The sequence below is a fragment of the Chenopodium quinoa genome, unplaced genomic scaffold, assembly GCF_001683475.1.
Source record: "Chenopodium quinoa cultivar QQ74 unplaced genomic scaffold, ASM168347v1, whole genome shotgun sequence".
Classification (NCBI taxonomy): Eukaryota; Viridiplantae; Streptophyta; class Magnoliopsida; order Caryophyllales; family Amaranthaceae; genus Chenopodium; species Chenopodium quinoa.
The window spans coordinates 7,983,455-7,998,229 of NW_018743292.1; the positions used below are offsets into that span (position 1 = coordinate 7,983,455).

The 14,775-nt window shown below is 35.0% G+C and overlaps 2 protein-coding genes across 2 annotated transcripts; one reads left to right on the plus strand and one right to left on the minus strand.

Moving 5' to 3' along the window:
* Positions 1-5,044: 5,044 nt before the first annotated feature.
* LOC110735898 (zinc finger MYM-type protein 1-like) lies at positions 5,045-7,513 on the minus strand. The gene has a single exon (XM_021916075.1). The coding sequence runs from the start codon at positions 7,511-7,513 to the stop codon at positions 5,045-5,047; it is 2,469 nt and encodes an 822-aa protein (XP_021771767.1).
* A 1,946-nt stretch (positions 7,514-9,459) lies between these two features.
* Positions 9,460-14,426, plus strand: LOC110736820 (lipoyl synthase, chloroplastic-like). The gene is made up of 9 exons (XM_021917138.1): positions 9,460-9,777; positions 10,293-10,674; positions 11,124-11,287; positions 12,341-12,431; positions 12,543-12,700; positions 13,224-13,395; positions 13,570-13,680; positions 14,124-14,191; positions 14,284-14,426. Exons 2-9 carry the CDS (start codon positions 10,309-10,311, stop codon positions 14,318-14,320), a joined length of 1,167 nt encoding a protein of 388 aa, XP_021772830.1. The 5' UTR covers positions 9,460-9,777; positions 10,293-10,308; the 3' UTR covers positions 14,321-14,426.
* Positions 14,427-14,775: the final 349 nt, after the last annotated feature.

Below are 14,775 nucleotides of genomic sequence, written 5' to 3' on the forward strand. Positions count from 1 at the left end.
GGCCCACGTGCCGAGCGGGCTCGTGTCGAGCTGGCCTGCGTGCTTATTCTGTTTTTTTTATATATAATGTATATAAGTCTATAACTTTATACTATTATTTTTCTAAAATAAATTAAGTTTAATATTTTTCTTTTATTATTTATTATATTTAATATTGATATTTATATTTAGTTTATACTATTACTTTATAGTTTAATGTTTATAATTTATTAAATTTATTTTTGTATTGTTAATTATTAAATATTATAATTATTTTTATGTGAAATTAATTTACAAATTATAACAATATAACTTAACGGGAAAAAAGACAAATTGGAATTTGGATGTGAATAATGCATACTTCATATTATTATAACTTGAAAAAATTGTACAATGATAATAATAATGATAAAAATCGTATAAGGATATTAAACAAAAATTGGATAATGATGAAAATTGTACAATGATAATAATGATTAAAATCGTACAATATACAAAAATTGTCTATTCTTATTCATTTTCTTCTTCTTGTTCATCTTCTTGTTCAAGGTCATCGGCTAGTTGAATAGATTGGGAACTAGCCGAACCCGAACGGCTCGAGGCGAATGTTTCGGCTTCGTAGTTGTTGTCCTCGTAAGAACGGTCCCGTGTGCGATTTTCAAAATCCAACCAATCCTTGAAGCACACGCACATTTCAAGTGTTTCAGGTTTTAGACTTGTTCTTCTATCATCTAAAACCCTCCCGGATGCGCTGAAAGCTAGTTCGGAGGCAACGGAGGAGACTTGGATACCAAGAATGTCTCGTGCCATTGCCGCCAAAGTTGGACACTTCGTGCTTTGTTGTTTCCACCATGCAAGGAGGTCGAGGTTGTTTATCTCATCGTCATCCATGCCCTTGGTGAAGTCGTAACTTAGGTACATTTGCAACTCCGAGACATCGTTTTGCGTTCTCCTTATTGATGAATCACCTAAAAACCTTGAAATCAAGTTAGTAGCTTGTGAAAATAAATGTTTGGCTTTCTTACTTACGTTTTTGGATGGTTGGGATGGGCCTGAGCGAGGAACGGTGCCATATTTGGTTTCATAGACTCTATATAAAGTAAAAAATTGATCCGTCACATTACTCTTATACGTTTCTACATAATCGTCAAGAATCATGCATTGAAAATAAATGTCAACTAACATAAATGTATTTTCATACTTTTGCCTAGGATCTAATATGGAAGCAAAAATATAAATCAAAGGAATTTCACTATAATATTTACGCCACTTTGTTTTAATTGCTGGAAGATACTGATCATAATCACTTTGGTTGCGATGATCAGCGAAAAGTTGGGCGAGTAAACATGCATTTGAAAGAAAGTTTTGAGCACAAGGATTATAAACAGAAGAAAAACAATACGTCATGTTATATAATAACTGTAAAAATTGCATATATCTTTCACATTTATCCTAATCATCCTCATATATAGCATTGTTTGGAAATTTTCCATTGTAAAAAATTGACAACTGAGTCTTATACTCAATTGCCTTGGTTAACATGTCATAGGTGGAATTCCACCTAGTTGGGCAATCGGTTTTGATTTTTATTGCTCTTATCTTTTGTTGTTTTAGAAAACTCTTCCATTCCTGGTATCTAATGTTTGAGCTATTAATAGACATAATAGCATCTCTAATTTTGTTGTAGTATGGACCAATTGCTCTAATTCCATCCTGTACACATAAGTTAAGAACATGGCAAACACATCTAGTATGAAGTGCGTCACCATTTAATATTACATCGGTCAAAGTTTGTTTGACAAAATTAGCAGTATATGTCATTGAGGTTGCATTGTCAAATGTCATAGACATGATTTCTTCTCGAAGGTTGTATTCATTTATTGCTTCCATTAGATGGTGAGCAATGTTAATACCAGTGTGGGGGTATTCTAGCATTTTGAAATGAATAATTCGTTTTTGTAACAACCATTGATCATCTACCCAATGGCAAGTCACACATAAATATTGATATTTATAACCACTATCCCAAGAATCGGCAGTCAAAGACACTCTACAATTAAGTCTACTCAATTCGTCTTGTAACCGCCAATTTGTACTCTAGGAAGTATTATGGCAGCGGAATGAACGGTTTTTCTAGACATTTTTTTGTGTTGGGGTTGTAATGCTTTATTAATGTAAGTGTTAAATGGGTCACTTTCGGAGAAAATAAAAGGTTGTTCGGCGTGTACTATCATTTTCCCTTGTTCTTCCCTATCCCTCTCATAGTTGTAGGTAAAGCCGTGTGGATGGAATTGGGAAATTTTTGGCTAGGTTGGATCACTAGCTGGTTGTGCACAATTTCTCATGTGTCTACTCAAGTGTCCCGTCCCGGCCTTGGACTCTGCCGAGTATATTTTGCCACATGTTTTACATTTTGCTCTTGTTTGGGCTTTACTTAGCAATAAATAATTCCAAACATCACGTTTGCGGCTTTTAATATTAACCATGTCACTTTCGGTTAACCATTTCTCTTGTGTGTTTGGGAATTGGGTGTTTGTAGTTTCGGGGGTTTGTTGGTTAATAGTAGAATCGGAGGCATTTAGGGTATCTTGTTGGCTACCTTGGCTGGATTAAAAATTTTGTGGGTCAAAGAAATTAGGTGGGAATTGACCGAATTGGGGAAATTGGTTTGGTGGTGGAAATTGGTTTAGTGGAAAATTGGGCATATTCATATTATTCATGTTATAGGGTTGAAAACCGGAAGTACCATCGTGCCTAAATTGATCAAAGTCTAAGGGGACGTTACCCGGGTCATTGGTCGGACTCGGAATTGGGAGGGTCATTGGATTAGTTGATTCCCTAGACCTATTACCACGGACAAATTAGGCTTTCCTAGAGGATTTGATGGGTTGTTCGTGTTTGGTGATGCCATAATTAACAATAAGCCAATAATAATAATTAATAGCAAGAATTTTAACAATAATAATAACAATAATATAATTACTAACAACAATTATAACAACAACAACAATAATAATCATAATAATAACAATAATAATAATTAATAATAATAACAATAATTATAACAATAACAATAAGAACAATAATAAATTAAAAATTAATTTAGATCTTACAACCGTGCTTTAACGCTTTCCACTAATTACGATTACACACTTTTAATTTTTTCGATATTAAGAGATAATAATTAGAGAACTTAAGAGATTAAAAGAATTATTAGAGAAAATAAGAGATTAAGAGAAGAGATTGTGAATTTGTGATTTGGAATGAAGAGTTGTAGAGCTATTTATAGGAAAAGGAGGAAGAATGTCGTTGCTAATTTGCTAATGAAATGAAGAAGAGCCCTTGCTCCAACGGTCTCAAATTGAGACGTTGAGCAACGGGTTTTTTTTTTCGGCACGCGGGCAAGCACGCAGGCTTTTGACCGGGCTCGTGCCGTGCCGTGCTGGAAACCCTGAAGCTCTGACCGTGGCACGATTCACGGCCTGCCGGTCGACCACTGTGCCGTGCCACCTCATCGGGCCGTGCCGTGCCCCGCCGTTCTCCGGGTCGTGCCAAGCCGTCCGCGGGCTGCCCCGGCCCGTGCCCACCTTTAGGGACAACCGAGTATTTATATTGTAAAGCAAGCGTAATTCTATCCAAAATTTATGACTAAAAAAGGAAAGAAACTAAATGTAACGAATAAAAAGGAACACCCTAAATGAAAACGTAAAAAACAAATGATAGGGGGAGTACTAATTAAATTCAAGTAGTCAGTAGACATAATCACATAAGTAGTAGTACATGAATCAACAACTAATCATGCAATTAAACACATAAATTACCAAGCTAAGTTTGGTCTAGTGATAAAGATTGCACCTTTCAACCTTGAGGTTGGGGGTTCAATCCCCACTAGTGACACTTTGAGGGTGGGGATCCTTTACCCTTCCCCCCCATTCTCCAAGCGTCTAACCCGCAAATACCGGACCAAAAAAAAACTTGAGGACTGAGGTACGATTAGGGTCCTTCTCCTTACCTTTAAAAAAAATAAAAAATTAACTTGACTTAACTCTAATTCTTTACGTTTAGGAACATGAACAAGAATCATGGATATATTAAACACACAAATAATTATTTGCATGCACTTCACCCCCACATTAAACCAAAACATTGGGAATTCCATTAAAAACAATAGTGCAACGTTTCACACTACAATTAGGAGATTAAGCGTTAAAACATAAACCCCCCCCCCCCCCCCACCAAATACTTAATACTTGTAGGGTCCTTATACAAGCATTGTGTCCTATTAAATAATTAATTAATCTTGACTTATTTTTAAATGAGAAAATACAAGCTTATCTATTAACTCCTAGAGAAACATTGCATGTTTAATTTATCTCTTGTCTTGATATTTGTGCAACAATAATAAAAAATTCTCACCTTTTATACATCTAAAAAGAAATTGAAATAAAAAAAAAAGATTTCTTGGTTCATCATTAAATCATTAATGGAGAAGCTAACAATCAATACCAATTTTAATTGTGAATTCAATGGAGGGGAAAAGCTCTCCTACACTTTGGGTTAACCATGCCTTTCTTTCTCCTTTTTTTTTCTTAGGATTTCTTTTTAATTAGTCGGAATTGAAATGATGGTTTCTGTTTAATTTCATAACTGAAAATGGTGGTTTTCGTTTAATTTAGCCATCAGATCATAAATGGACGTTACCATTGAAATGACTTGAAGAAGGAAACGAAGGTGAGTGGAAATCAAAAGACGAAATACATGAAGATGATGGAGGTGGGTGAAGGAAGGAGAAAGGATAAGAGAGATCCATGAAGTAGATGGAGGTGGGTAAAGTAGTCAAGGATGAGGAAGAACATGAACTGAGGAAGGAGCAGTGGCGGATCCAGGATTTTCAATTCGGGGGGACAAAATGCTTAACTTACAAATAGCTTAACAAAAAATAAAAACAAAAAAAAACTCAAACACACAAATTAGTTAATACTTAATATTAAAATTTCAAAATAAAAAACATACTTAGTCATACAATTCAAATGATGAAAAAAATTACATAAACATTACATTAAAATTACACTTTCATCCTTCGAGTCTTCATATTTTGGAAGCGATCAACAATTTTTTCATCGGAAACTCTTAGGAAGACATCCTTCTCAATAAAAGTGACCAAACAATCATTCATAAGTTGATCACCCATGCTATTTCGCAACTTATTTTTGACACATGTCACTGCGGAAAAGACTCTTTCAACACTTGCCGTGGCAACCGGAAGAATCAACATCAACTTGATAAGCAAATGAATAAGAGGAAAAGTCTTATGCTTATTAGTTTTAACAAGCATCATAGAAAGAGAGTTAAGGTCATTTAAACCTTGAAATCTATCATCATTTAGCATATTCTCCATGAATATATCAAGTTGACATTCAAGAGCCATCAAATCAAAGCTTGAAAATTCTTCGGGATAAAAAGAGGCAAGTTTAAGTACCTTATCTTTATCAAAGGATGAGAAGTTATCTTTAGGACTTAAACAAGCCATACATATTAGTATCTCCATATTCCTCTCATTAAATCGATCATCAAGTTCTTGAAGATGCAAATCAATCACTCTTACAAAAATTCCAACCCGAAAATGATGTTCATTTGTTGCTTCTTCAACAAAACGTCTTGATCTTCCTTGAGGAACATAAGGAGAATCCATAGTGGGAACAACAATACCATGTTTAGCACAAAATGAAGTTACCTTGTTTAAGAGAGTATCCCATCCTTGCTCCCTCATTTTTTGCAACACCAATTTTGTGTAAGTGACAAGTTCCATGACATTTACAATATCTTGCTCCTTTCTTTGCAAAGCAACACACAAATCGTTAGTGTAACCAAAAATAGTCAACATCAAGTGAGCAATAAAAACAAAGTCAAATGACTCTAACTGTCCTAAAACAATTTGAGCTTTGAACTTATCTTCCGATACACCATGCTTCCCAATGTGTACAAGTACCTTAACAATTGTAGGAAATAAGAGGATGATGTTTGAAATAGACTTGTAATAAGAACTCCAACGAGTATCCCCGGGCCTTTTCAAACCAAGTTCTTGATTTAAACCCGATCCACTCACAATATCCCCTACATCCAATGCTCGAGCAACTTCTTTAGCTTGATCTTGTCGAATCATTTCTCTTCTCTTGCAAGAAACTCCAACCACATTCAATAAATTTGCAAGTATCTCAAAAAGCCAACCACAAGTATCATTCTTTTTAGCAACGACAACTAGTGTTAGTTGAAGTTGATGAGCAAAACAATGTACGTAGTAGGCACTTGGAGTATCATTCATAATCAAAGTCTTAAGACCATTTATTTCACCTTTCATGTTGCTAGCTCCATCGTACCCTTGCCCCCTTATCATAGATGGACTCAATGAATGTTCAACAAGTAAAGACATGATTGCATCTTTAAGAGTTAAAGCGGTAGTATTACCAACATGAACAATGCCTAAAAATCGCTCCATTACCTTTCCACTATCTCTATTAACAAAGCGCAAAACAAGAGCTAGTTGTTCTTTTTGGGACACATCACTTGACTCATCGGCTAATATGGCAAAGTAATCATCACCAACTTCTTCTATTATGCACCTAGTTGTTTCTTTGGCACAACAATTAATAATGTCCTTTTGAATAGAAGGGGAAATCATTTGACAATTTTTAGGTGCTTTTTCAAGAGTATGTTGTCTTACTTCCTCAACCTTTTCTCCTAACCATTTCAAAAGCTCAAGGAAATTACCCCTATTATATGACTCCCCGCTTTCATCATGTCCACGAAATGCCAAACCTTGCCCCAAAAGATACCTTAAACAAGTTAAAGATGCATTCAAGCGGATAAAATATTCACTTTTAATCACCTCACTTGCATTGTCAAACACATTCAAGATTGATTTTTTTTTTCCATCTCTTAAATTCACATATTTCTCATAAGCAAGATTATGAGCACTGTTAATTCCACCAACATGCTTCTCAAATCTTTCCGGTTTATTCCATGCCCTAAACCCTCCATCAACAAATGCATCACCCCCCGAATAACTATCAACTTCATTCTTGAACAAGTAACATACAAAACAAAATGCAGCATCTTTTTCAATACTATACTCAAGCCAATCCCATTTCTTGAACCAATGAACACTAAAGCGACGTAAACCAGACACTTGTCTTTGAGGAAAGTCATGAGTTTTTGGTTGGCAAGGTTTTTTAAGAATATAACCCCTCCTAACTGCATTTCGTTCATTTGCGGGGTAATCCATTATGTTTATTCTTTTTCCCGGATCATGAGGAAGAAGTTCAACATCGTATACCAAATTTTCCTCCAATGGTACATTACAAGTACTTGAACCACCCATTTCCATATCATCTTCTTGACTTTGAGGGGGGCTTAATGAAGGGGAGTTATTTGACTCATTTTCATGGAGTTTCTTTCTTTTAGACAAGAATTGTCGAAGATCGGGTTGTTTTCTAGTAGCCTTGGATTTGTTTGAATTAGGTGAATCATTTGACATTTCCTAATTACATTAAAAAATATATATCAATTATTCAATTTCGGAATTTCCACAATTCACATCATTGCATAAATGCATACTATAAAACTTAACATTAAAATTGCAATTAAAATTAAAATTCAACAAATATTGCAATTAAAATTAAAATAATTCAACAAAAATCTGGAAATTAGGGTTAACAATTGGTGAATTGGGGATTTCAAATTAACAAATTGGGAATTTCGAAATTCGAATTAGGGTTAGCAACTTAGCAAGACATACCATAAGTTTAGCAGCGACTCAGCGAGTGGTGAGGAACCCAGGGGCCAAGGCGGACAGGCGGTGGTCGGTGGAGCAGCGAGCCAGTGACGCCTGACGCACTCACGCACGCACCTGCAGCGAAGACTGAAGATGGAGCACAGCCGCACAGGAGCAGCGACGCACCACGCACGCACGAAGCCTCGACGGTCGCCGGTTGGTGGAATGGTGGAGCAGCGACGCAGTGGACTAGTGGAGTAGTGGTAATGGCGAATTGGAGTGAAGATTGAAATGGAGCTGCGATTTGTTTTGCTTTTTTTTTTTTTTTTTTAATTTTTTTTTTTAAATTGGGGGGACAGCTGTCCCCCCATGTCACTTAATTGGGTCCGCCCCTGGGAAGGAGGGGGGGGGGAGGAAGAAGAAGGTGACCAAGGTGAAAATTACAAATATATTCTTCATTTTATACAAAAAAATTAAAAGTTTACCCCTTGGTAAACATCAAATAATGTTTATCTAAGAGAAAAACTGGGCAGACCCCTTTTAAATTTACATATATAGCATTTTAATATTTTTTTATTTTATTTTATCAACTTAAATTAATTAACCACTTACTACGTGATTAATAAAAATAAACATATTTGACTTAATATAACTTTGACATCATAGTCATACTTTAATTTGCATAATAAAATCACTTTGCTTAACTCGCTTTTATTAGCATGCATGCTTAACATAATATATATTCATGAACCACATACTAATAAGTTAGATAATTTAAACATGCTTCAATACATTCTAGCATGTTTCTAACTTGCATAAAATTAAATCTATAGATCATATAAACATGTTTCTCATATACTTCATAAGTCAAGTATGTAGTACATAAATTAATTTAGGCTTCTCATGGATCCTATTATGCTCCAAACATAAATTTTCCAAGCCTAACATGATACTAAAATAACAATACATTCGAATAAAATACAAAAAAACGCTCTGTAATGACAGCAAAACTTTATTCGATTATGACTGGTAAAACTTTCGACCTAACAAAATTCTACCTAAAGCGAAATTATGTGTGCACATACCTTGAACTAACAAGTCCTAAGCAATCAAAACTCTTCCTAGAAATAACAAATACACCAACAAATCAATACTAAAACTATTAATTACATTATCTTAATTAAATAATACGAAGTAAGCTTTATGAATTATTAAAACCCCTATTTTAATAAACTTTAAAACCTCTTTAAAATCAATACAATAAACTAAATCAATACTACATAATTACTTCATTTATGTTTAACACAAATTCTTATATGTGACTGGCTGACCATATCGTGTGGCCAACTATTATGAGGGTTACTTCGTTAGTTTTATAAGAGTTACTTGGTCAGTGTTACAAGAGTTATTTCGTCAATGTTACAAAAGTTATCCGGTCAGTGATACAGGGGTTACTTATTCAATATTACAGGAGTTATTTGGTCAGTGCTATAGGGTTACTTTGTTCTTATACTAGCGGCCACATAGTGTGGCCAGCCACACACAAGACATGTTGTATTTTCAATGATATATTCTTAATTAAACTTTATAAATTTAAATCTGAAAATTAAACTTAAGACAAAACTAAATTGATAAAAAAAAAAAAATTGAAAATTAAGAAAGAAGAAATTTTTTTTTTCTTTTTTTTTTTAAATAAAACCCTCGGACACACACATCACCACCACTACCCGTGCTATGGCAGCAGGCTAGGATACATGGACACTCCACACAAGTTAGATACACGGTGATACGTCTTGGACCGTGTCATATTTCTTTCATTCTAGTAAATTTTTTTTTTTTTTTTAAAATCACGTTCTTCTTTCGTAACTTCGTATACTCCGCTCCATAAAAAAAAAACCTTGGCATATTCATATCACTACACATTTCATTTCTTTTCTCACAGCCATAATTACCGTCTTCCTCCAGCAAAGCTCAGCACCTTCGTCATCTGAAGCTTTCGGCAACACTCATTACTTCAATTCACAAAGGTAATAACTTTATTTGATATTTGAATCATATTTGGTTGCTAATGTGTTGCAGAACTGATTAATGTTCTGATGCAACTAGAAATTAGACATTTTATCCCTAAAATTATTATGTGATTTTCGAGCATAATTTGATAATTGAATCATATTTGGTTGATAATATGTTGCAGAACTAATTAATGTTGTGATGTAACTAGAAATTAGACATTTTCTTCCTAAAATTTATTATGTGATTTCTTGAGCTTAATTTGATAATTGAATCATGGTTTGTTGCTAATGTGTTGCAGAACTAATAAATGTTGTGATGTGACTAGAAATTAGACATTTTCTTCCTAAAATTTATTATGTTATTTCTTAAGCTTAATTTGATAATTGAATCATGGTTGGTTGCTAATGTGTTGCAGAACTAATAAATGTTGTGATGTAACTAGAAGTTGACATTTTATTCCTAGAATTTATTATGTGATTTTTTGAGATTAATTTGATAATTGAATCATTTGGTTGCTAATGTGTTGCAGAATCACTAATGTTGTGATGGAACTAGAAATTAGACATTTTCTCCCTAGGACAAGGGCTGTCGCCCCTCCTGGCCTGGCTCAGGGATGGGCCTGTTACAAACCATCTAACATAAGGTGCAAAGTCACCTTGAAGCTGAGTACTTCATCTGGAATTGCCATAAGTGCTGACTTGCCGGAATATGAGGAGACGGCAAAGTTGAAATTGGGTCCTTATCCAGGAGGAATGGGACCCTACACAGGGAGAGACCCAAATGTATCGAAACCGAATTGGTTGAGGCAGAAAGCTCCTCAGGGGAAGAAATTCGAGGAGGTGAAAGAGTCTCTTTCTCGCTTACATCTCCACACTGTTTGTGAGGAAGCCCAGTGCCCCAACATTGGAGAGGTAGCTCTTTTGTTACTTTTTCGATCATTATTTGTGACTGGATGGTAATTTTGGGAAAGGAGAGTTTAGCTCAGGTAACATGTCCAAGTGTTTGCTATTTGAAAATTTTTCATTATTTTGGCTGAAAATAAAGGGTTGAAGTGTCCTGCTCCTGCCCATATCTGGAGGACCGACATGGGTTCTTAAGTTAAAACGAAGAGTCCAAGTACTGTAGGATATTGTTGCATCATGCCAAATTGTTTGTTGTTGCATTTAATTATTTATTCGTGGCATACTAAGAACTAATTTAAAAACTAATCCTACTAGACTTTACTTTTTAAAATTGGGAGATAACGTTGCTTAGGGAATAATGAGTGTAGTTAGAAGTATAGTCTTTAAATTTCTCAAAGTGTTTATTAGCACATGAAGTATTAGGATCGTTTACCATCTATCTGAAATTTACACTACAGTGTTGGAATGGAGGTGGGGATGGAATTGCAACTGCCACAATCATGGTTCTTGGTGATACCTGCACTCGTGGTTGTAGATTTTGTGCTGTTAAAACGAGCAGAAACCCTGCGCCACCTGATCCAATGGAACCAGAGAATACTGCTTCCGCTGTTGTAAGTTGGGGGTATGTATAATACACTTTTTTTGTGTGGTAAATTTCTTAGTATTTTATTCAATTCCTGTCCCCTTACTTTCTTTTTGCATTACATCGTGCCTTTTGGTATATGTAAGCGCTAAAAATTGTTATTGTTTCATTTATTAATTATTATGATTTGAAGGTAAATGTTTCACCCATAAAAGTGTTCCTTGGGTGCTTGATTAAATAGCCCTTAACAATATAGGGCTTACAAAAGGCAAAATTTAAAGCCTAGTAATGCATACCTGAAGGAACCCTCACTATCTGTAGAGTTAGTCCATTTTCTATTTGGAAATCCAAACCTAAGAGTAGAAATTACCAATAAAGTTCAAGGAATTCCAACAAACTTTAACTAGTTCTCATTAACAATTATAGCAATGAAAGAATATAAGATTAAGGTTAGATGCCTTAGGATTTGGAAACTTGATTTGTCTAAAGTGTATTAGGATTTTGAATGACATTTAGAGTATCAATATCTTCATTAAATTAGGGCTTTCTGATTGACATGCACCTGTAGAAGCTCCATCAATGTAGAAAAGTATGTGATTTTTGTATGCTTTTTGTCAAACTTACTCTTTTTGCCATCTCCCATTGAAGATCTCTCTAGAAGTGCCTTAACTGCTTTGCTTTGTTTTTTTTACTAATTATTATTTTTAAACACCACATCTTTAGCTTGGAGCTCTTAGCATATTGGCACTGTAATATCATTCCATGAAAATCTCTCGTAACCAGTGCAGCTTGAAGCTTGATTTTTTTAAAACTTATGTTTCTCATACCTATCAAATTTGGGTTTATAAATAAGGAGGAAGATGTATGATGTGTTGGAGGACAATTGCCCCTCTGTAAATATAGATCAGCTGGTCAGGAGTAAGGATGTCAACATCTGAATCACTTTAGAACCTTTTCATGGAAAAAATTTATACTTTGGTAAAGAGTAGGCTCATTTTAAGAACATTGGTTTCAGTTTGCTTATTATATTCATATCTGAGCGCTAAATGTCTTGATCTATATACTGATATCCTTTGGGCATCTATATTGTAGTGTTGATTACATCGTTCTAACTAGTGTTGATCGGGATGATTTGCTTGATGGTGGAAGCGGCCATTTTGCTCAAACAGTCAAAGCCATGAAGGTAGGTGGAACTTTTTAGTAGCTTATTGTGGACCTTTCTTCAGTTCTCTTATAACCATGTCAATTACCAAGAGAGAAAAGATGCTTGATGAGGAAACATTTGATGGTGCAGGCACTCAAGCCTGAAATCATGGTTGAATGTTTAACTTCTGATTTTAGGGGAGACTTGAAGGCTGTAGATACTCTGGTGCACTCGGGATTAGATGTTTTTGCTCACAACATTGAAACTGTCAAGCGGCTTCAGAGAATAGTTAGAGATCCTCGAGCAGGGTTGGTTTTTTACTTCTTTGTTAGCAATTTAGTATCAACATACTGGTATTGCCTCTCTTTTAAATGCATATCTTGCATAATTTGTATAGGTAGTATTGTGGGCCTTTAAATCATTCCGCTCTAAACTTATTGAATTTGGCTATTGGAAAATGAACCTGACTAGCAACAGACCTGCAAGTACAGGGACTATAGTTTGTCTTTTCCGATTATGTGGTAAGACCAAACATGGTTTTCTTTTATGCGTCAAACCAAGAGACTCAGAATCTTGGAGAAATGGCTTAGAAAAACCTAGCTTAAACCAACATGTTTGGACTCCTAGGGCTCCTCATAATCTTACATTCTTACTGTTTACTAATAGCAGAATTATCTGTGTTGTAAGTAGTATTGTGTGATTCTTCGATTTTTATTGCTCTAATTGATTTTGTAAACTTTTAGGTATGGTCATACACTAAACCAACATGTTTGTCCAAGGCACATTATATATGTAATATACCTTGTTATAGTGATTTCAGTTGATGTGCAGGTACGAACAGAGCATGTCTGTACTCAAACATGCAAAATTTAGCAAAGATGGGATGATCACAAAAACTTCTATCATGCTAGGGCTTGGGGAAACAGATGATCAAATAAAGGAAGCCATGGCTGATCTTCGAGCCATTGATGTTGACATTCTGACACTTGGACAATATTTACAGGTGAGAAATTTATGCCAAATTTATTGGCTTTGTGTTGTGCTTTGATTATTTGTACTCATCAAGTTCAACTTTAACTTTATATTTATCTCTAATTTACCTTCATGAAATTTTATCTGCTATCCCAGTTCTTTGAGGGCTTAAGCTATTCACCCTTTTTTTTTTTTTTCCTTGCAGCCAACACCATTGCACCTCACAGTTAAAGAGTATGTTACTCCTGAGAAATTTGCTTTTTGGAAGGAGTATGGAGAAGCTTTAGGTTTTCGTTATGTTGCTAGTGGTCCACTTGTAAGCATTTTACCCTGTTTATTTAAATATTAAGATGATACTTTTGAGTTCTATCTCATATATTGCTGAAAGTTCGAAGAGTTCTTAAGTTGTGTGGACTGCTAAAATCAGTAGTGTTCAAGCTAGTCACGTGCCTCCACAACCTCATGGAATTTCTGAACGCCCTTTGAAACTAAAACTAATTATGTTATGTTTCCATCATGATATATTAATAAATAAAATATAAGAGATCTATTAGAGACAACACTTTGATTACTTCCTTGGTCATTCTGTCATTGTAGACTCTTATCTATTAAACCATAATGTCCATAAACATGCTCCATCCATTTTTCTAATTGTAATTTTTTTTTTATCTGACCTAATATTATTATTATGCTGATAGTGAATGTTATGGGGGCAGCACCTGGAGTGTATGAATTTTGATTTTCTTTCTTTCCTCGTAGGTACGCTCATCATATCGAGCAGGAGAGCTCTTTGTGCAGACGATGGTGAAAGAAAGAGCTAAAGACAGGTTGAGCAAAAAGTTATAAATCATAAGTTTAAGTTGGGAATCACACATAAGGCCAAAACATGCTTATATATTTGTATGAATGTCTTGTACAGGCCATACAGCAATAGCAGCGTGAACCACTTTGCATAAAATTTATTGAATTCATTTGATTTAGTAATATATATAGGGAGTCCCAGTTGATCTAATAGATCAGCCGGAAATGTCAATCTAGTGGTCTTTTCGAAATTAGAGTCAACAGGTACATTGCACCAGCTCATCTACTCGCTCCATCAGCTGCTTACTCATTCGAGTCATTCCTATGACTTGTAACACTGTTTGAAAACGTTATTACATCTGTAAGGGAACCCGTTTGCAAAGTTAGGTTTGTCAAAAGTAACGATGTCAACTTCGACATCCAATTTATTTCTAGGTATTGATGGTTATGATACAATTAACTATCCCACAACCCCATTGATTACAATTTATATCTTGATTTCATGGTTGTTGAACCCCATATAGTGTGCACTAGTGAGTTGTCCCATATTGGAGAAAGGGGAGAACATCAACCACTTTATAAGCTTAGGAGTTACTCCTCCTATCACCAA

Coding starts and splice junctions, on each gene's coding strand:
- LOC110735898 (XM_021916075.1), bottom strand. CDS start 7,513: ATGTCAAATGATTCACCTAATTCAAACAAATCCAAGGCTACTAGAAAA.
- LOC110736820 (XM_021917138.1), top strand. CDS start 10,309: ATGGAACTAGAAATTAGACATTTTCTCCCTAGGACAAGGGCTGTCGCC. Junction 12,701..13,223: donor GTTAGAGATCCTCGAGCAGG/GTTGGTTTTTTA, acceptor GTTGATGTGCAG/GTACGAACAGAGCATGTCTG. Junction 14,192..14,283: donor AAAGAAAGAGCTAAAGACAG/GTTGAGCAAAAA, acceptor TGTCTTGTACAG/GCCATACAGCAATAGCAGCG.